Source organism: Staurois parvus, unplaced genomic scaffold (assembly GCF_062004578.1).
Source record: "Staurois parvus isolate SC_StPar_1 unplaced genomic scaffold, SC_StPar_1.0 ptg000620l, whole genome shotgun sequence".
NCBI classification, from domain to species: Eukaryota; Metazoa; Chordata; class Amphibia; order Anura; family Ranidae; genus Staurois; species Staurois parvus.
The window spans coordinates 379663-403489 of NW_028318416.1; the positions used below are offsets into that span (position 1 = coordinate 379663).

A 23827-nucleotide genomic window follows, 5' to 3' on the forward strand; every position below is an offset into this window, starting at 1 on the left:
ATATGAGATGAGATATCAAAATGAGGTGGGAGGAGACGCACATGACAAATAGAAGGGGGGAATGGGGAGAGAGAGATGGAGAGAAAAAAAAAAAAAAAGAGAGGGGGGGGGGAAGTGGTTGGATGATGAGGTTCATATTTAAATAAGCATAACCAAACCAGTTACATCTATTCGTAACAGCCTGGCTGTATCTAATTCATCTTTTTAATTAGCGATATAATTCAGTGAATGACCGTTAATGGAGTTATTGCCGAGGTGAAAGTTCTAGAGGCCTTCGGTGTCTCCAAATCTTTCTCGTTCAATCCCTCAGCAAGCCAAGGTAAGTATCAGTAGTTTGGAAGTGGGTCCAACAAGCCCAAGTCTTCCTGAATCGCTCGGGGTGATCTTTTGCCACTGAGATCAGTTCCTCCATTTCAGCAATCCTCTGGATCCTAAGAATCCACTCTCGTACGGTGGGAATATAGGCTGATCGCCAATGAACAGGGATACACTGCTTTGCCGCATTTAACATGTGTAATGCAAGGGACTTACGGTAAATCCTCACCGGAAGGGAGGAGTGATGGAGTAGACATTGTGCTGGTGTAAAGTCTAGGGTGTAAGTGGTTACTTGTCTAATGATGTCCAAAATTTGTCTCCAGAAGGGCTGCAACAGCGGGCATTCCCACCATATATGGAGAAGAGTACCATTTGCCTGGGAGCATCGCCAGCATAAATCTGGCACTTTAGGATCAAATTTATGAATCACAGATGGAACTCTATACCATCTGGAAAAAACTTTGTAGTTGCTTTCTTGTGTAGAAACACATATGGAACCTTTATGCATGTGATCGTAAATGTGGTTCCATTCCTCAGGTGAGATTGAAATTTCTAGATCATGCTGCCAGGCTGCACAGACCTTCAGTGAGTGAGATGTATTGGAACTTTCCAATAGGGAATATAATTTGGATATTACATGCCTCTGTGGGAGATCTGTAAAGCAGAGTTTTTCGAAAGCAGTAAGCGGTCTTGAATAATCCTTTAGATGTGGGGAGTTACGTAGAAAATGGTGGATTTGTCTATACATCCAAGGCGTTAAGGTAAGGGCTGGCCACGCCTTTGTAATGTCTTCTCTAGATCGGAGCTTAGAATCTTTGAGAAATTGACGTACTGTTAGGTTATCTTCCCGTCTATACCCAGCGAGAAAGGTCGTAGACATCCCTGGAATAAAGTCCGGGTTCAATTTGATCGGAGTGAAAGGGCTCGGAGAGGAAGAAAGTACTTTTTCCTGAAACACTTGCGCGCTACATCGTAAAGTGGGACCTATAAGTGGGTGCATCCGAAATTCAGAAGGGACATGGGCGGTTTTCAGCCATGGGGAGGTGGAAAGTGGTATCTTCGAAAAATCAGCCTCCAAACCGACCCAGATCTTATGAATGTGATTCGTGGTCCAGTCTACTAATCTGGCTAGGTGGCAAGACCTGTAGTAACGAGAAATATCCGGTAATCCAATACCTCCATTCTTCTTGGACATAGTGAGTTGGGTGAAGCTGATTCTTGGGCGTTTATTATACCAAAGAAAAGAGGAGCAGAGCGTTTTATATGATTGAAAGAATGAATTTGGTAATTGAATTGGTATTGTTTGTAGTAAATATAATATTCTGGGGAGCACATTCATCTTAAGTATGGCTGCTCTACCAAACCAAGAGAACCAAGGTTTATTCCACATCTGAAGGTCTTTGGAAATGTTACGTAAGAGGGGTAGAAAATTTGTTGCATATAGTTCGGTAAGATGGGATGGTAGTTGGATACCTAAATAAGTGATAGTTTCTCGTTGCCAGGTAAAGGGAAAATTTGATGTCGCTTGTTTAACCACCTCCGGTTTTAATGATACATTAAGCGCTTGGGATTTAGAAAAGTTAATTTTGAAGTTAGCCAAATACTGAAATAATTTGAAATCCTGTAACAAATTAGGTATCGTGATATGAGGATCTGTCAGGAAAAGCAGTATGTCGTCAGCAAAGGCTGCCACTTTATGCGTTTTGCCATTGATCAAAATCCCTTTAATGTTGGCATTATCTTTGATGCAATTCAATAAGGGTTCCAGTGTAAGAATGAATAGGAGAGGTGACAGAGGGCATCCCTGTCTGGTCCCGTTGCTGATCAGAAAAGAGTCTGATAGGTGTCCGTTCACTCGCACTCGCGCTGTGGGGGCTTTATATAGAGACATAATATAGGTTAAAAAGTGCAAAGGCAGTCCAATGCCAATCAAAACTGCCTCTAGGTAATCCCAAGCTAGTCTGTCAAACGCCTTCTCGGCATCTAAAGAGAGAAAGAATCCGGACTGTTGATTTTGGGTTAACCAATGATGTATATTTATGGCCCTTATTGTGTTATCTCTGGCTTCTCTTCCCGGAACAAAACCCACCTGATCCGGAGATATGATGGATTCTATAACATGTAGTAGACAATTAGCCAGAATCTTGGCAAAGATCTTCAGATCAACATTCAATAGGGAAATTGGTCGGTAGTTCGCTGGGGACGTGTGATCCTTATTCTCTTTGGGTATAACCGTAATGTGAGCCTCGGAAAGATTGCGCATGGACTGCCCCGGAGTGTTTAATGAATTGAAAGCCTGGAGAAATGGGAGTGCTAATACGTCAAGAAAAGATTTGTAATAAGAATTAGTAAAACCGTCAGGTCCTGGACTTTTACCAGGTTTCAACTGCGTAATAGCTTGTTGTAGTTCCGCTAACGTCAGAGCACTCTCTAAATCTTTTGCTTGCGATCTAGAGATCTGTTTAGGAAGATATTGTGTGAGGAATGACTGTATAATGACCTCACGTGGCCTAGTATCAGCTGCTGATTTGGACGGTAGGGATAAATTATATAAATTAAAGTAATACTCCTCAAATTCCGCTGCAATATCCGACGGTGTTTTCAGTGTGCGTCCATTTTTTGAATGGAGCTGATATACGTGCCGAGCAGCTTTTTTGGATTGTAAAGCCCGAGCAAGAAATTTGCCACTCTTATTTCCATGTTCGTAGAAAAGTTTTTGTTGAAGAATAAAATTACGTTTAGATTTCTTTTCCACTACCTCGCTGAGTTGTTTACGTGCTTGCTCCAGTTCAGTAAAAGATCTTAATGCCATAGATCGTTTATGGGAGCACTCAAGTGTGCGGACTTTGTGCAATAATGCGTTGAATGATGCTTGCGCCATACGTTTCCGTTTAGACGAGATAGATATTAGAATTCCACGTATCACACATTTGTGCGCTTCCCACCGTACGAGAGGGGATGTTTCCGAGGATGCATTTTCTTGAAAGTAGTTCGTCAAAGAACTACGGATCTGAAGAATAACTGATGCGTCCGTTAGGAGAAATGGGTCCAGTCGCCATATTTTGGAAGTACTTGGTGTATCCAGGAATTGCAAAGTGATCATAATCGGGTGATGGTCTGAAAGGATCTTCGGTTCGATCGAGGCTGACTTCAAGGCGTATAAATCTTGTTGCGAAAGAAAGAAATAATCAATTCTTGAATGGCGTTTGTGAGGCGCAGAGTAAAAGGTGTAATCTTTGTCCGAAGGGTGCAAAGTACGCCATGCATCATGTAGGAGAAGGTCTTTCAATTCAATTTTAATTTGCTTAAGTGCTTGAAACGGGATGGATGAGACCCCCGAAGATGTATCTTCCAATGGGTTCAATGCTACATTAAAGTCGCCGCCTAGAATCACAATACCCGATTGAAATGTAGCAAGTAACTTAGCTATGTTACGAAAAAATCCTACTTGTGCTGTATTGGGACTATAAATGTTGACTAAGGTAAGTGGTTTATTAAAGAGGGTGCCTTTAAGAAAAAGGAATCTTCCCTCAGGATCCTCGAGCGATTCAGAAAGTTCAAACGGAAGAGTTTTGGAAAGTAAAATGGATACCCCCTTGGCTTTCACCTCCGTATTAACCGAATGGTATGCCGTGGGATAATGAACATTGGAGAATCTAGGGACTTGGTCTGCTCGGAAATGAGTTTCTTGGATAAAGAGCACATCTGCACGAAGGCTTTTCATGTAGGTAAGAAGTTGCGAACGTTTTTCAGGTACGTTTAGGCCCCTCGCGTTAAGAGAGGCCACGGAAAGTGTGCGAATTGACCGATTCGATGTGTGGTTGTTCGTCATTGTGTAATCTACCCAAAAGGGTTGCTTAAGGGCAATATGTGTACCAGACAAGTATCACGCGGGTAGGGAAAAAAAAAAAAAAGGGGGGGGAGGGGTAGAGGGGGGCAGGGGTGATGAAAAGGGGAGTAAAGAATAGTATAAAGACTGTAAAGAGACTAGTATGAATTAACAGAAAAGTTAAAATAGAGACGGAATCATAAAGGAAAGATTCAAGAAATTTGAAGAAGAAGAAAGGAGTGTTAGGTGTATGCCCCATAAACCCAAATGTATGTATGAGGCTATTTCCCTTCCACTTCCTTTAAAGATTATATTCCAGAGGTAGAATAGACCACCTACTCTATCTCATAGTACAGCTCCCAAGAATTGGTTATTTGCAAAATGTTATCTGGGAGTCTGAAATTAGAGTCGGAGGGTATTCAAACCCAGAGACGGCCGATTTGATAAAATACAGAATAATCTGAAAGAGGCCTAACTCTCCTGAGTAAAAGGTGTAGAGGGGAAGTAATCTAACATGAGGTGTCCTTGACACATAAACGTAGGTGGGAAATGGCTCATTGAAGACGAGAGATAAATAATGTGTAGCAGGGGGTGGATAAAGGCTAGAGTATTATATGCCAAAGCATATAGAGCAAAATGGTGTATGTATCCACGTGGACCGTATCAAAGCTCAAGAACAGCGAAGTGTAACTATATGAGTGGAATTGAATGTGTACCAGAGAAAAAAAAAAAAAAAAAACCCCATAAGTTATGAGAGTATTACATGTGAATTTGGACAGATACTGAGAAAGTACAAGTCACTTGCGCATAGCTTAAATTAACTGTAAATATGTTTTGTTATCACAGGTAAAACATAATGCAATCTATAATCTGTCTTTTCCGTAAAGATGTTGTAAACCAAGCTAAATAAACAACCAAGTCAACTAACGAGAGATTTCCATATGCCATCTCAATTGCGAATAAAGATATCTACTTCACATGAAACATTACATGACAGTAGCAACAATATCACTTATGAGTAAACTGGCGTGTAGGCCTCAGATCAAACCTCTACTTAAACCGTATTCTAGAGACAATAGAAATATGAGACCCAACGCGGGGATGTAATATATCGCTGAACACCCCGTTGCTTACCGAACAGATACAGGATGGTGGGGGGGATGTGTCCAAAAATCCGTGGCCCAAAATGATCCCGTTACTGATCAGAGCAGCTAAATTTTTGGGGCCAAACTAGACCCGACCACGGAATAGACTGTTAACGTAAATATCAAATATGACGGTCCCAACTCCCATAGCTGAGATAGCACCCTAATCATATCTAAGTAGAAGGTATGTAATAAGCCAGGGCCCAAATTGCATATTGAGGCATTTCCCATTGCTATGCAGTACGCAAACCATTTAAGGAGAGCGATGGGGACGTGCGAGAATACTATTAAAATATTGTTTACAATGATCAAACCAAAAGATAAGGGTCAGAGATATTTATGTATAACGGTACATGAAGGTGGTCCGGAGTCCCAGGAATCCAGATTACAGCATCATGTCTTAGTATACAGTAGGAGCGAAATACGCCTCTCCGTGCAATAATAAGCCATATGGGCTGCTATCCTCTGTCAATACAGTAACTATATGTGTAGAGGCTAGGCCCAAGGCGAATCAGAGTTTATAGAGAGATAGACATGACATATAACTTTCAAAGACCATAATATTAAGATTCAAATAGTAGGATCATAAAGACTCCCCAACCACCTGTAACACGTTCTCAATATAGTGGGATCCAGAGAGGCAGGCCGCAGCCCAAACAAGGGCTTAGCCCGCATCTCTGGATCCCAACCGCGTTTTCGCTCCTATATCCGACAGGGTTCATCATGTATTATGTTGGGCCTTTACTTACCACGCTAGTAAATTGTAGCACTGGTAAGGATATTCACAAGAATATCAGTAGGGTTGTCCTGACCTAGCTCATCAATACCACAACCGAGGGTACAACAACAATTATATGCCAGCAAGACAAATATATATCACTGAGAAATAATATACGTAAAAGTTTTAACAACGTGATACGATACACATACCCTTAAGTCCAGACTTCAGGTATACCAGAGAAGTTAGATATGACATATAACGGAACCTAGAATACAAAGAGAAGCGCATACTCGATCCACTAGAGGAGTAGTCTCGAAGTGCGGGGTTGCTTATACCCCTTCGCCTTAGTAGGTGGTAACGGGGAGAAGTTATTCATGGCGCGCCTTGCGGTGTGCAGGTGATGCTGGTAGACTGTCTCCAGTAATAAGCCTCCTACGAACCGGGGAAGTTGAGGCTTGATGTGTTAACTTGCGTCGTCTGTCTCCGCTCGAGGGGCCAGTAGATTGTGCTTCCATAGGGCCTTCATCTGGCTGCGATTGTAGAAAAGGTTCAGTGGACCAATTTGGAATGTCAGGTAATGGGATACTCAAGATTTCACAGAATGGTGCAAGATCCTCCGGAAACCTCATGAGAGCTGATCTCCCCAAATGTGTTGCAGAGAGACCAAACGGGAACTTCCAACGGTAGGCGATACCTTTAGAGCGAAGTAGATCTAGTAAAGGGCGTAGGTCTTTCCTGCATTGTAGGGTAAGATGGGAAAGATCTTGGAATAGTTTAATTTCGGAATCCTGGTATAACAAGCGTTGTTTATCTCGAGCTCTGCGTAATATGTCCTCTTTAAGTCGGAAGTCGACTAGACAGCAAACTATATCTCTCGGTGGGTCAGAATCTCTGCCTTTAGGACGCAAAGCCCTGTGGAGGCGTTCAAACTCAATTGGAGATTCATGTGGTCTTTCTAAAAGATCATTAAAGATGGAGAGAAGAGTTTGGGCAAGGTGGCTAGGCTCAATTGCTTCTGGTACACCGCGCACCCTTAAATTGTGTCTTCTTCCCCTATTATCCAAATCTTCGATGTGACGATCGAGTTCTCTTAGGTGCATGGTGTGTGTGTCAACCTGCTTACGCATATCATGGATAGCAAGGCCTTGCATATTAACTTTATCTTCTACCATGTCCAGCCTATAGGCTACTGCCTGTAAGTCAATGTGTAGCTCAGCTATTGCCGAGGAAAGAGACTCTTTGATATCCGACGCAACCGCTTTCAAGTCTCCTATGGTGAGGTGAGCAGGTTCAGAACGACCCGCTGCGGCAGCCGCCGCCATGCTCAAAGGCTGAGAAGAGAACTCCTTTGCAGGCGAATGCAATGGGGATGCAAGGGCGGATGAATCCGCGTGATCCGGAGTGTGAGATCGAAATAATTCCGGAATGCTGCGATTAGCCGGACCACCTGTACGGCGAGGGGATCTGGAGCGAGGAGTGACAGCCTTCTTATCTGCTTTCCCCATGTCGGCAGCGACTCTTGATTCTGATTGCGTAGCCCCACCTACGTGTGTCAAGGCTCAAGGAATTATATTACCATTTTCTCTGGGGTCAGACTGTGTCCCCCAAAACTAGAAAGTGAAAATAGGGATAGATAGTGGAAAACAAGCCCTAGGTTGTACTGTACGTCTCCACGTGCTTGAGATTAAAGGCGAGACAAGGAAGACACTTATTTTGCTGTGGAAATGCAGTGACTATCGCTGCCTTCCCTGTATATGAATCTGTGGGTGATGTAACGACCGTAAGCCTAATCTCAGCACAGCTTCCTTTTTTTTATGGGCTGTAGCAAGGTCTCCGCAATAAGCCGGTGTTCCCTGGGTTTGTGTGGGGGATGTCTCGATGGACTCTGGAATGCCGGTAGTTGTCTGAGGGATGAGGTATGCGTGCTAGGCAAGTGATCCTCCTTTGGGTGTGATTGCAGCCAGCCTGTGTAGGGTGGGAAAGGTCCTGGGCCCACTAGGCCGCATTAATCCTCGCCACCCCTGTATCCCATATGGGGGGGAGGGAAGGTGATCAGGATGCTCCTCCAGGACGTCCTGACAGGCACGGAGGGATGACAGGCAGCAGACCACAGAACGAGCGGGAGGGGGGGTTATCAGTCCTCCCCCTTCCTGATCCTGCACCCACCTTCACACCACCGCTGACCGGCCCGTCGTGCACCAGAGGGCTCCGCGGCTCCACTCGGCCGCAACAGGCCGCACCAGATCGCCACCCCAGAACGGCTCGGAGGGATGACAGGCAGCAGACCACAGAACGAGCGGGAGGTGGGGGTCATCAGTCCTCCCCCTTCCCGATCCTGCACCCACCGTCACACCACCGCTGACCGGCCCGTCATGCGCCAGAGGGCTCCGCGGCTCCACTCGGCCGCAACAGGCCGCACCAGATCGCCACCCCAGAACGGCTCCAAAAGCGCCTCCGGCTGCCCGGCCGCAACGTAGCAGGGACGGGTGAGTAACCCGCTCAACCCTACCCTCTCATACGACCTGGATGCCAGTGGAGCATATATCGAGCCGCCGGAGCTCCAGGTCATGCGACTTGTCCGGTCGCCATCTTGGACACGCCCCCTTTTTATGGATTTATGTGTGTAAAGCAGCGTAGCCTGCTTCCCAGCCTAGGCAAGATGCAGTGCATGTGTAGAACATGTAAAGATAAACAGGTGCAGCGCTAGGTGATAGTAGATGCAATATCATAGGTTACAGCAAGTGCAAACAAATAATATAACCATATGGTGATCATTAGTGGTTAAGTAGTTCAGAGTAATAAAATAGTGTGGCTCATGAAGGATCACAATTCCAGGTGTGTGGGTATCCTGAGCCGGGAGTGACAGATGATGTGATTCAAACGAATGAAATCCGCACTCACCAGAAGTGCGTTTAAAATACGCAATGCAAAATCCTGCATCACCAGGTAGTAAATAGATCATCCGTTCCCAAGTCAGGTCACGTCACGGATTACCACCCGGCCTCATCTGCATAAAGATTCCCTTGTCCATTATCGTGTATCACCATCTGGGGTCCTCTCTTTTCACAGCAGACGCCGTATTCCACAGACCCGTAAAATTAAGCCAACCAGTTCAATGTTTTGAAAACATTACTCATTATTTTATTACTCTGAACTACTTAACCACTAATGATCACCATATGGTGATATTATTTGTTTGCACTTGCTGTAACCTATGATATTGCATCTACTATCACCTAGCGCTGCACCTGTTTATCTTTACATATACTTTTCTGGAGGGTTTTTTTGGTTACCTTTTAGGTGTTCTAGCGGCTGGATTATATACTTTCTTTAGTATAAAAGGTAGCGCTCGCTAAGTATTTCTTTGCTATGCATGTGTAGAAGATGATGCATCTGTACACGCATGGCAGATGGCTTTGCAAGTACAGAAATCCACCATGCCAGTACAGATGTACCTCTGTCTCTGCCAGGTCCCAGATAAATGGCAGAGACCGGCAGTGTATCTTCCCATGCACTGAGACGTTGGGCTCTACCATAGCAAGCAGGTACCAATGTAAAAAGAATTTTAAAAAATTACATAGAGCAAGGGGAGGGTATTTTCACATTGCTTTAAATGCAACACAAGGGCAGACTATTCAGTGACTGTTCACTATGATAGCCAATCAGAAGCCTGTCACAGCGATTGGGTGATTGGAATTCAGGCCTTCCAGTCATGATTACGAAACCTGGAACTGTCACCGACAGCTCGGTCTCTCTACTAGGAATGCGCTGGGCTGCACAGCACACTGTCAGTACAAACAATGCAGTGCATATCTGCAGCCACATGGATAAAGACCCACTTCTGTAAGGCCTTATATATGCGTACACTCTATATATACAGTACAAGCTACATTCCTTTTGCTCAGTGTACGTAAATCAATGACACATTATGATACAATAAAAAACAGTAATGGATTAATTTTAAATTAACTAAAATGTGATGACATTAATGGAATGGAAAAACAAACAACATAAAATTAATTAAATGAAATAGAATGAAAATGGATACTGCACATTATAAAGTGCTAGAATACCAAACACAAAAAAATTGTAATAAAATTATGGCTGCTCTGTCACTTATTATATCCCTCAGTGTAGAAAAAATATATGCTCAACATAATATCACACAAAATGTAACAAAAATAATAAACACCACACAGTGATACAAAGACCCAAAACAAAAGGTGCAGTGAATAGTTCACATAAAAGCGATACTTCACCCTAAAGGGGATGTTCCACTTTATGTCCCCCCCCCAACCCCTCCTCTACCAGATTTGGCACATTATTTTTTGGGGGGAGCAGGTAAATAGTTTTGATAGGCACCTTAGATCCTCCCCTCACTTTGCCTTCAATATTATGTATCCCTGCCCAGCCAGAGGTGCTTGGATGTCTCAGCTGTATGGACTTCTGACACAGGGCCACCAACAATGTCATTTCTCCTTCCATAGTTGATGGTGTAGCTGTGGGGAGAGAGGAGTAGGCCTGATCCAAAACTGCAGTCTCCAGGGCAAAAGCACTAGGAGGGGAAAGATTGTGTTGTACTACAAGTCCCAGGAGTCTGTGCTCCAGAGGGAGAGTGAACTGTGAAAGAGTCATGTGGTAAGAGGGAGAAAGCTGTACTGACAGAAGATGCTAGTGCTGTGGAGAGACCCTGGTGCTCTGCTGTCAAAGGGGGACTAAACTGCTACAGGGAGGAGGACAACAAGTAGCATTTCCCTGTTTTCCCTGACTGTGCGAATTTCTGCTGAAGTTGTTATGTCCAGTTTTGCATTGCTGTGAGACTGCAATGCTTAGCATGCTACAAAGGAGAGCATCTGTGTCCAGGACGTCTGCTGCTTCATCGGAGATTGCTATTGCTGTGTTCGGGACTACCACTATCACTCTCAGGCTTATCTGGCTTGTTTTTGTAAATACTACTAGCCAGTAACTCTCCTGATCCAGCTTCCTGGACAGATTCACACAGGAAAGCACTATTTTGAGCCCATTCAAGGTTCTTATCTTTACTAAAGACCTGACAAAGGGGTAGTTTTTCCTGACCCTTGAAATGCGTTGGCTGTTTTAGTATGAACTAATAAAGGAATTTTGACTCTATTGTCCTTTGGACTGATGGTACTTACATTGGGGAACTGGAGAAAGTACAGAGAAGGGCAACCAAACTGATAAGAGGCATGGAGGAGCTCAGCTATGAGGAAAGATTAGAGGTACTGAATTTATTCTCTCTTGAGAAGCCTCTGAAGCTCAGCTCAGCTATCTCCTGTTTGTATATATGTTCCAATTGAACGATAAAGGCCTCAAAGTCCTAGGGTAGTGGTTTGATATATCTATAGCTTTCCATGTAGTGATTTGATATATCTATAGCTTTCCATGTCCCAACTATCTTTAGCTTTCCATGTCCCAACTATCTTTGGATCATATTCCTCTGGATCGAGTGTGGTGTTATATGCTCACCTGCAAAGCTGTGTCGGAGCGTGCTAGAAGAGAATTGACCAGCGCCATCTTGGCTACATAATGTCCTCAGGCAGATGAGTGGATAAAGAAGTGATCTATCACATCTGGGGTGTAGAAACTGCTGCCCTCTCTGTCATCACTGGTACCTGACCTGCCGATTGGAGCTGCCACTGTTGAGTTGCAATGCTGCTGAGCCCTGCGTCAGCTTAAAAAATCTCTGTGTGAGCAGGAGCCGCCATTTTACTTTCTTCTCCTTCCCCCTTCCTTCCCCTTCTTTTTTGGATACTTGCCATGTGTCAATGATATTGTAATGTTGTAGGGGGTGCTTTCGTTTGTCCAACAGAGATTTTTTTCACTTTTTTCAGCTCTTAAATATTTGAGGCACCCCCATATCTGGCCTTCTGATTGACCCCTTGCCTTCTGGAAATACAGAGGTCTCACCACACCATACACCAAGCCACAAATTGGAGGGAAAGAAACAGGGAAAAGGTTGCAAATGGACTTTAAAAGCACAGAAATTCCAAACACGTATTAGTAAAATCATTTGTACTTTATTATGACAATAAGTCATGAAAAAACATTTGCAGTTTAAAAGATCATAGTTACACTATCCCCGCAGACAATGTCCCACAGCCCACCATGTACAAGGAACACATTAATGATTAAGGATGTAAAGACCACCAAATGGATCCTATAAGGGAGGGGTTGAGAGACATTAAGTTGCAGGAAAATGACCCAACATGTTTTGCGACAATGATCGCTTCTTCAGGGGCTTAATAGTAAAATCTAAATGAAATATACATAAATTAGATATATAAAATTGCAACATGTGAATACAAGAAAAAGGGAAATTTATACCTTAACACAATATGACTTACATATGATATCAATATGCACCATGCAGCAACAACACCCTCCATGTACTGGGAGTAGGCCTCCTCTGTATTTCCACAAGGCAAGGGGACAATCAGAAGGCCAGATATGGGGGCGCACACATTTTGGCTGTCAGACCAAAACCTCAATGGTCTAAAATCCACCAGTAGAAAAAAGAGACACACTAATAGTATATACTAGGATTCAACCCAAAGGAATCACAATAGCACATGTCTATAGATATGAGAAAACTGAATATTATCCTAAATTAGGCCATCCCAGTAGTGATGCCTATTTATTAAACATTACCTTAAATAGAAGTATTTGTGTCAAAGATCAAGTGTTCTTACAGGAAAATGATTTTCTCTTCCTTATAAGCAACAGATGTAATGAAAAGAAAGGGGGATACCCTCATATATCGAAGAGCTGAAAAAAGTGAAAAAAATCCAGGTGTACTATCTTGTCACCCTATTGCAATTAGTCATCTTCTCACAGTCGGTATGTCATTATGGCTGATGTCATTATATAGTGGGCTACTATGGGGAGGAATGTATTTTATTTTACTTTCTTATCCTTCCCCCTTCCTTCCCCTTCTTTTTTGGATACTTGCCATGTGTCAATGATATAGTAATGTTGTAGGGGGTGCTTTCGTTTGTCCAACAGAGAATTTTTTCACTTTTTTCAGCTCTTAAATATTTGAGGCGCCCCCATATCTGGCCTTCTGATTGACCCCTTGCCTTGTGGAAATACAGAGGAGGCCTACTCTCAGTACATGGAGGGTGTTGTTGCTGCTTGGTGCATATTGATATTATATGTACTATAAGTCATATTATGTTAAGGTATGAATTTCCCTTTTTCTTGTATTCACATGTTGCAATTTATGTATATTTCTTTTAGATTTTACTACTAAAACCCTGAAGAAGCGATCATTGTCGCGAAACATGTTGGGCCATTTACCTGCGACGTAATGTCTCTCAACTCCCCCCCCCCCCCTCTTAGGAGGATCAATTTGGTGGTGTTTACATCCTTAATCATGAATGTGTTCCTTGTACATGGTGGGCTGTGGGACATTGTCCGCAGGGATAGTGTAACTATGATCTTTTAAACTGCAAGATGTTTATTCATGACTTATTGTCATAATAAAGTACAAATGATTTTACTAATGTGTTTGGAATTTCTGTGCATTTAAAGTCCAATTGCAACCTTTTCCCCGTTTCTTTCCCTCCAATTTTTGACTAATATAATTACCACAAATTACCCTTCTTTTGGAAGTGATCTGGCACCCGGATACACTCCATTCCTTTCTTTTGTTCTATACACCAAGCCACACCCGAAATGAAATGTGAACTGGGACATCAATTGTTTTATCAGTAATAGTTAATATTCCAGGCCTGTGTTTTTATGTGGTTTTACAATATGTCTGTGGCATTTTTTTTATTTTATTTCTACCACTGTTATCATCTGTACAGGATTGAGCAGATTGGTGTAGTCTATCCCTATTAATTCTTAATGTTTAATTTTTAACATTTTTTTTTTACTTTTAATTTTGTTACTGGGCAGCAATAATTCTAAGGTTTACCTATATACCGATCTGTGACTTCTGCCCCTCTCTGCCAATCCCTTCATTGGCTTCCGCTAGCCCAACATATAAGGGAAACATACCCTACCTTCACCTATAAAACTATACTTGAATCACCTCCATCAGATCATCTCCTGCAGCTAAAACCTTTTGTACCACCTCCCCCTCTATTCCTTCTGTATTGAACTGTGTTTTAATTGTACTGCTTTTTATTGTAAAAAACTACAAAAACTGTTGGTGCTATATAAAGCCTGTACAATAATAATACTATATATATATATATATATATATATATATATATTGTGGGGTTAGCTCAGGTGGGGGATCTCCTTCCCTGGGACAAAGGTAGACCGCACTGCAGGCTTTCGTCAAAATCTGACTGGATGTCAGTTTTATTAAAAAGGTTTGCAAGAAATGTCAAAATAAACAAAACATCAAAATAAACCCTTGCCATCCAGGCACTAACTAAACAGCAGATGATTCCTCTCTCAGAGGTGAAGGGCTTCTCCCTGTCACCAAAACAAAGTAACAGCAAACCTTTTCTTGCAGGTATAGTCCATACACACAGCTCTCTCAGAATACCTCTCTGAGTCCCAGGCCACGAGCAACTCCTTGCTCCAGCCCTGCCCTTTTTGTATCACCTGTTGGTGGACCTCAGTGGAGCCCAAACTCTGGTCCGGAACCACCTCTGCCATTGTGGCCCCGAAAACCCGGAGTGGACTCCACCTTACACCTCACAATATGATCTCATGTGAGGTGACACATATCGTCCATCCATCATTTTGCCGTTCATACTGTCACAATATATATATATATATATATATATGGGACTCCTGACCATCCATAACACTCTGGAACCTCCTTCACCACCCATGGCAGCCACCAACCCAAATCGGAAGGCTCACTGCAAGACACGGATGACAGCTTCAGGCATTGCCTTACTGATGGATTTTTTAACTACTTCATCATTGTGAGTTTTTATTATTTGTGCCTTATTAAAACTACAAGATACTGCATTTAGAAGGCGTCACTCTTTTTCTTTTCCCCTACATTATTCCTATAGAGTTGGCTTACTCTGGGATGGCTGCCACCTAAGCGGTTATATACAGTAGCTACAGACTTTTTGTACGTTTGTTCTCTATATTCACTGGATACGAGCCATTAGTGCGCTGAGAGATTTTCATATTGCTGAGAAGATAACAGTTTCCCCTACTTAGGGATCCAGTTAACCCCTGATCCATCCAAATTGGCAGCAGCTAATTATGAGCCTCTTATTATAAAACTAAATAACAAAATACAACAACTCTCTCAATGTGAACTAACCTGGGTGGGTAGATTGGCTGCTTTCAAGATGAAAATTCTGCATCAAATTTTATATTTATTCCAGACCCTTCCTATCCCTATTAAACGTGAACACATTCGATCTCTAACCTCATTTCTTAAAGCATTTGTTTAGCAAAATAAAAATAAAGCAAAATAAAAGCGCACGCTGCTCCTATACATAAGTGGGACAGTGGAGTTGGCTTTGTAGATCTACTTGATTACTATTACACTTCGCTTCTTACACAACTAAAATGCTGGTTTCATCCCTCTCCAAACACATTGTGGGTGACTAAATAATCCTCCTTGTCTAATACCCTGGATTTAAAATCACTCCTCCTAGCTGATTTATGGTCTCCTCTGGATTTACATAAACTCATCCTAACAATCCAGGCCTCCATTAAAGCATGGAGAACTTTTGTACAAAAATCAGTACACTTTATACCAAATCTGCAGACTAAAACTCGGCTAGAACTAGGTATTCTGTGGAAGAGCTGTGAAAAATAACATTCCCAAAACCTTTAATGAATTACTACAACCTTACAATAAGGGTGGACTGAAAATTCATGGTGCCCCCAGGCAGTAAGAGATAATGGGACCCCCTGTGCCCCGTCTACACTCAAGCCACACATACACAACACCCTACCTACATATTGCAGCTCAGCTGCATAGAAGGGGCATCTAAATATTTACTGCAGCAAAGACTGCATAAATGTTCTCAGCTTCTTTCCGTAGAAGCCACTGGGCACTTCCAGGTTTAAAGACGGATTTCCCTGATGAAGTCACATGACAGTGATGTAAAGCATAGGTCGGAGAGCGGAATATGGTGGCGTCATTTCCGACACGAATGGCCACAGCCATATTGGTACACCCATATCAGCACATGTGATTGATGCCTTGTTTGATCTGTTCCCATGTAAGTGCACATTTGTCTTTACAATAATTTTAATAATTTACAATATTACACAATGGAAGCACTTTTTCTTGTCTCCCTGGGAGTGCTGTGAGCTGGCTTTTATTTCTGGTCCAACGGACCCCAGGCAGGAGTTCTGTGCACTGACTGATTTCTGTGTCCAAAGGTGAAAGATATATTACCACCGCTGAACAGTATGGTCCACCAGTGAGGGGGATATCATCCCTACATCACCGTTTTGGATTCCACTTAAAGGGCCCCTGCGGTGAGTGTCCTGAAAGCCTTTTGGCCCCTTGGGGTCTGGGCGTGGAGGTGAGAAGGCATTTTAGCCAATGTGGGATTTATTATTCATTTACCTATCCACATTTGGTTTTTTTTGGATGCGTTTTTGCTGGACATTTTTGCACATGGACTTTATGTCACATTTATGCAAATTTTTTAGTCACGTTATTTATTTCTTCATTGTGTTATTGTATTTTACCATTTTCTGTTTTATACTAGTTGCACTTTATATATGTTTGCCACATTTATTTATAGTATTTATATGGTCACTTATTAGTCGTTTAATGTCATATGGCCTTTTGATGCACATTGTGTATGACCCTTTAGTCGCATGGTCATATTTTTTGGCCTCATTGTGCGTTGTTATTGTAATTTTTCTGTAATAAGTGCTTTGTCCACTTTTAATATTTAAGAACTTAATTTTGTACTTTCACATTTTGCTCCAATTGCTCATTAGTCGTATTCATGTTATTTCATTTATGTTATGACAGACTCATATCGTTTTGACCACGGTCACAGTTTATTATCTGTTACACCTTTTGGTCCTCATTTTGGACCTTTATTATTTTACCTTTCCCTTCACTCCCATATTCCTTCCATTTACTGATTACGTTATGGTGTATTATCTATTATCTTCTCATCTCATTATTTGGTTTGGAATGTCTGTGGCATTATTGTGATTAGCGCAACATCAATTTTCTGTTTGTTGTTTTTGCTAGTGGTATAGCCAGGTGTGTGCTGCTGTCCCAATAGCCCCATCTTTTCTAGTAGCGGCGCAAAAAGTTTTTACAGGATTAAAGATGGCTGCCATGTGGGGGAAGTGAAAGAGATAGGGGAGTGAGAGGATGAAAAAGAGAAGGGGTGTGTGTGAGAGAGAGAAGGAGGAATGAGAGTGAGATGAAGGGATGAAAGAGGAGGGGGTGAGAGAGGAGGGGTGTGTTTTAAAGGAAGGAAGGAAGGAATTGAAAGGAGGGGAGGGAGGTAAGAATGAAGGGAGGGGATGGAGGAAGGAATGAATGAAGGACAAGGAGGGATGGAAGGAAAAAATGAAGGGAGGGGATAGAGGAAGGAATGAAGGTAAGAGAGAAAAGGGATAGAGGGAAATAGGGTGAAGGGGGGTGGGGAAGGAAGGGGAGGGGAAGGAAGGGGAGGGGAAGGGAAGAGAGGGGAAGGGAAGGGAAGGGAAGAGAGGGGAACGAAGGGGGAGGGAGGAAGGGGAAGCAAGGACGGAAGGAAGGAAGGGGAGGGGAAGCAAGGATGGAAGGAAGGAAGGGAAGGGGAAGGAAGGGGAGGGGAAGGAAGGAGGGCAAGGAAGGACAGAAGGAAGGAGGGCAAGGAAGGAGGGCAAGGAAGGACAGAAGGAAGGGGAGGAGAGGGGAAGGAAGGAAGGAAGGAAGGAAGGAAGGAAGGAAGGAAGGAAGGAAGGAAGGTGAGAGGAAGGAATGAAGGAAGGAAAAAATTAAGGAAGGTGAGAGGAAGGAATGAAGGTAGGGAGTGAAGGAATGAAGGTAGGGAGGGAGGGGAGGGAGGGAATGAAGGAAGGAAGAAAATGGATGGAGGAATGAATGAAGGAAGGGGAGGGAAGGAAGGAGAGGAGGGAAGGAAGGAGAAGGAGGGATGAAATGGATGAAGGAAAAAGGGGAGGGGAGGTAGGGAAAGTGAAAGGAAGGAAAGAATGAAGGGAGGGGATGGAGGAAGGAAGGAAGGAGAGGGAAGGAAGGGAGGAAGGAGAGGGAAGGAAGGGAGGAAGGAAGGGAGGAAGGAAGGGAGGAAGGAAGGGAGGAAGGAAGGGAGGAAGGGAGGAAGGAAGGGAGGAAGGGAGGAAGGAAGGGAGGAAGGAAGGAAGGAAGGAAAGAAGGAGAGGGAAGGAAGAAAAGGGAGGGAATGGATGAAGGGAGAGAAGAAAGGAAGTAAGAAAAGGGAGGGAGGGAGGGAATGGATGGAGGAAGGAAGGAATGAAGGAGAGGGCAGGAAGGAATGAAGGAAGGGAGAAAATGAAAGGAGGGGAGGGAGGAAAGAATGAAGGGAGGGGATGGAGTAAGACAGAAAAGGGAGGGAGGAAGGAAGGATGAAATGGAGGAAAGAAGGAAGGAATGGAGGGAGGAAGGAAGGAATGGAGGGAGGAAGGGTTGAAGGAAGGAAGGAATGGAGGAAGGTTGAAGGAAGGAATGGATGGAGGAAGGTTGAAGGAAGGAATGGATGGAGGAAGGGTTGAAGGAAGGAAATGGATGGAGGAAGGGTTGAAGGAAGGAATGGATGGAGGAAGGGTTGAAGGAAGGAATGGATGGAGGAAGGGTTTAAGAAAGTGAGGGAGGGGGGGGAGAGTGAGAGAGAGAGGGATAGAGGGAGAGAGAGAGAGAGAGAGGGATAGAGGGAGAGAGCTGACCTGGTGCATTAAGAAGCATCACAGAGCTGCCGGCTGATCTGGACAGGGGATGCAGAGCAGATCCTCTCTCCTCTGCGCTGAAGTTGTTGTGGAGGATGGGGGAATGGACTGGACACTGTCAGAGAAGACGAGGCAACAGAGACCTGCGAGGGGGGTTTGGAGGAACACGGGGGGGGCAGAAGGTAAATCCGATGCACAATCAGGGAGGATCGGTGTAGGAGAGGGACATTGACAGCACCTATCCCTCTGCATGGATTTAATTGAGACAGCTGGAAGCCTCCCCCTCCTGCAGCTTTCAGCTGCTTCATTGAAATCCATGCAGGGAGATTGGTGCCGTCACTGTCCCTCCACTGCACTGATCACCTCTGACTTTGTTCCTGATACATATCATCCATGGGAGGCAGGGTGTGTGCAGGGTGTGTGTGGTGAACACCCCACACTCATGGATGATATGCCTCTCACCTTCCCACTGACCACCGGCTCCATCACCAGCACAGTGTCCAAACCTGTCACCCGACTCTCTCTGCCACCACGTGAAGTGATAGGTGAGCTACTTCTGGGTCGGGATCTGAGAGACTGTCTCCTGCTCTGCTCCCCACACTTTCACTGGACAGTGATCCGCTTAAGGGCCCCCTACTGACCCCAGGCCCTTATGCAATGCCCGAATGGTCAGTCTGCCACTGCTTGCAATAAACCTTCTTCTGAATTATTTTCACACGTGCGCATTACCCATTTCTTAAAAACCAACCCTAAACCTTGATTTATATGCGCCCACAAGCCTGGCAGTTCTACACAATCTTATTCCACCACACCAAAGGTACCTCCCTATTTTACTCTCTCCTCCAACATAAAGAGGTATTTCTTAAAACTTCACCAGTGCTAAAATGGAAATCTGATTTAAAATCTATTTTATCAGTCGACCAGTGGAAGAGAGCATTATGCTATTCCTACACTATAACACATTGTATTAATCATTGAGAATTATCCCAAAAAATACCACTAGATAATATCTTACCCCTTATAGACTTGCCAAATTTTCCCCCAAACACTCCTCTCTATGCTGTAGAGGTTGTGGACAGGTGGGAAACATCCTTCATATTTTATGGGCCTGTAAACATTTGACTGGGTTTTGACGCCAAACGTTTCAAATAATATCCAGCCTGACTGACATACTATCTCCTCCTGACCCAGTATTAGCATTACTCAACTTGGCCATTGAGAAATGTCTTATTCCTTATTGTACTCATATACTAAATATCTTGCTAGTGGCCAAATCACTAATTACCAAAATGTGGTGAAAAAATATAGCACCCTGTATATCAGAACTCATAGCCATGATTAATCTTAATTACACTTACAAAAGAATGCTTGATCTCAGAACCAAAATTTGAACAAACATGTAAGTATTGGATTTCAGATATACCCATTTGAAATTGGTTGATATGTACCTATGAATGTTGCCTATTGTTTATTACTTTTCAGGAATGTCATGTTTGTTTTCTTTTTTTTCATTTTCTTCTTTTATCAGACAATTTACTGAACCTATTTGAATTAAGTTGTGTAATACTGTTGTTATACATTTCCTACAATCACTTACAAATTACTCTATATACATTGTAAGTCCGATCACTGTATGTTTATTTCTCTTAAAATTCAATAAAAATTTGATTGTTGAAAAAAAAAAAAGTTCCAACTATGCCCGCCCTCTCCTTCCAGCTGTACTATTTGTTCCAACAACAGAAAGTGGACAGGTGGATGATTTAAAGTTCCATCTTCTCCATGCAGTGCTTTTCATTGTGAGGATAGATAGTACAGCTTTTATAAAGCAGGGGGGTGGGACAAAGGTACTACCTCACCTTTATTATCAAATCACAGGCTGAGGCAGGTAGGTGGCCTAACTATATTGTAAATTGCAACAGGACAAAGTCACAAAGCTAGCTATGCTGTCAGTCAGGGCTGTGTAAATTTCAGGACTGGATGAACAGTCATATAATCCTTTGACAGGTAGAACAACTTCCAAATATCTATAGCGATTTGCCTGCAGGTCAGTTTTCTACACTGCTTGTAACTATGACTTACATGTGTCAGTTTTTTTTAGAAGATTTGCTGAACATCTAAACAGACTCCACAAAACATTTAGTATCATAACATTTTAAAGTTTCTTATCACCTTTAAGGTACAAATATGATTACCATAACTCCAAAAGAAAAGAGTAAATCTTCAACCAATATTTTGAATGTATGTTCACTTTAATTATCCAACCATATGGAAAATAAAATCAAATTCCTGTTTACTTTGAATACCCAAACATGTGCAGATGAAATAAGTAAACAAGAATTTGCTTTTCACATGGTTAGATAACTGGAAAAAAAATAATTACATTTCACATGCATTGAACTGTAAAAAAAAATACATGGTATTTATTCAAAATAGTAAGCATCACAGTGGCAGCAAAAATTATTTTTCAACATACATGAAAATTATTTGCAAATTAACTTTTACCAGTTAAAAAAAATGTTTAATAGGTGGGACAATTAGAATGTGATATTTTAATATCTACTATTGTTTAAAATAACTTCAAACAAGCAACTAAACACCATAAAATCTTAGTAATATAAAACAATTGCAAAATATAAGTTGTTACAATAAATTGGCTTATGGTCATTTTGCTAAAAAAAAGGTTAAGAAACTTTTTGTTGAACTTTCAGAAAGAGTGACTCATATATAGCCTGGTCAGAACATAATAAGGAATACAAAATGCAAACATATTTTCTAAGAAATTGAAAGATACTTTTTTTTTTCAAACTCTAACTGCAATGGGAATATCAAATCTTCACAGCAAATTTAAACTGATAATTGCATTCATTAAAATGAAACAAAGAATTCTTTTGAGAATAAGTGTTTAGTTATATATTGTCTCTACAACCAATTATTGGTCTTCTTTGGCTTGGCTTCAGTAAACAGTGCAGCCTGGAAACTTCAGTATGATTCAGACTGGAAACATCATTCTGTAATTGTTTTGCACAATGAAATACAGTAATTAGGATTTGAACTGAAAATATTTTCTTTGCATTAATATATTTTTATATGTTACCAGAGCTTGCTTCATAGGACTAAATGACTTACAAAAATATGCTTGATAGGATGGTTGTAAAAATGTAAGCCTTTTAATTTAGAAATATATACAGTACTGTATACTATATATGTTTAAGTTGTTCTACTTATCAAAAATGCACTTAATTGCCAGATACAAAATATATGCTTTGAATTTTGCCATAAATTCATAAATGACAAACATTCCACAGTTATGTTCTTAAACATTAAGTTTTGTGTTGATCCAATATTGTACGTTTTTATTTTATCACACAGCAAACACACTATGTTTTGTTTAACTTGATAAATGTCAAAATTTTGCTTTGGTAAGTTGGCCGTAAGGTTCTTCCAGTAGCAAAGTATGTCCACGAATATTGTGTGGGAGAATTCAAATCAAACATTTGTAGGATACTTTATTCTACTGGGACTCTCTAATGTTTTGGATCTTCAGGTTTTCTTTTTCTTGCTGCTTCTGATGCTGTACATGGTGACATTATCAGGAAATATTCTGTTAATCCTCATGGTGAGACTTAATCCTCGCCTTCAGACGCCTATGTACTTTTTCCTGACCAACCTTGCCGTCATTGACATTTGCTTTTCCTCAACTGTGGTGCCCAAAATTTTGGTAAACACTATATCTCAAGACAGAAGCATTTCGTTCTTTGGATGTGCAACCCAGCTGTACTTTCATTTAGCTCTAGGGGGAACAGAATGTTTAATATTGGCTGCTATGGCTTTTGACAGGTACATTGCCATTTGTAAACCATTACAATACAACATGATCATGAACCACAAACTGTGCCTTTGTCTGGCTGCTGGATCTTGGACTTTGAGCTTCCTTATTTCTGTACTTCTTGCAGTGGTCACTTTTGATTTGCCCTACTGTAAAGCTAACCAAATTAATCATTTTTTCTGTGAGATGCCCCCTATGCTTCATCTGTCCTGTGCTGATATTTGGTTTAGTGTGGTTGTAGAGTGCACTTCAGTTGTATTAGTTGTTGCAGGCTCTTTTTTACTCATTCTTATATCTTATCTCTTCATTGCCATGACTATCTTAAATATACGTTCCACCAAACAACGGCAAAAAGCTTTCTCTACGTGTGCTTCTCACCTTTCTGTGGTCTTCCTGTTCTATGGAACAGCACTCTTTATGCACTTACGCCCACCTTCCAGTTACTTCCCAGAACAGGATAAAATTGTGTCTGTCTTCTATACAGTGGTGACACCAGCGATGAATCCTATCATCTACAGTATACGAAATAAGGAAATCAAAGCTGCTATAAAAAAATCAATGGCTGTCATAGGTTGTCATTAATTTTTTTTTCCTTGTAAAAAGTAAACTCTGTGGGTTTGACTTACTAAAGGCAAATATCTTGTTTATTTTGCAAGGTAAATTGTCCCAGAGCTTAGTAAATATGGGGAAGCTCTGTTGACTATCGTCCAATCATGTGCAAGACTAAATGCTTTTTTTTTTGTTTTCCTTGCATGTCATTAGGTATTCTTTGCAAAGTGAAATTTCACCACATTAACTAACCTAGTGAATGAAGTGGAGCTCTGATGACCTCTACCATCCAATCATGTGGAAGCAAAAATACAGGTTATTAATTTTCTGTTTAACCGCTTGCACTCCAGAGGATTTACCCTCCCCCCCTTCCTGACCAGACCATTTTTTGCTGTTTGGCACTGCCCTATTTCAACTGGTAACTGCGTGGTCGTGCAATGCTGTACCCAAAACGAAATGTATGTATTTTTCACACAAATAGAGCTTTCTTTTGGTAGTATTTGATCACCTCTGGGTTTTTTTATTTTTTGAGCTATAAACAAACAGACCAAAAATTTTGAAAAAAAAACAAAAAACAGTATTTTCTCATTTCTGTTATAAAA

At 42.0% G+C, this 23827-nt stretch overlaps 1 protein-coding gene across 1 annotated transcript; it reads left to right on the forward strand.

Annotated features, from left to right (window-relative positions):
- The first annotated feature begins 22304 nt into the window (after positions 1-22304).
- LOC149449407 (olfactory receptor 5V1-like) lies at positions 22305-23357 on the forward strand. Its single transcript, XM_089693299.1, has one exon. The coding sequence runs from the start codon at positions 22305-22307 to the stop codon at positions 23256-23258; it is 954 nt and encodes a 317-aa protein (XP_089549425.1). The 3' UTR covers positions 23259-23357.
- The last annotated feature ends 470 nt before the right edge of the window (positions 23358-23827 follow it).

What these genes read in the sequence shown, in the direction of transcription:
- LOC149449407 (XM_089693299.1), top strand. Translation starts at nt 22,305, where the DNA reads ATGTCCACGAATATTGTGTGGGAGAATTCAAATCAAACATTTGTAGGA.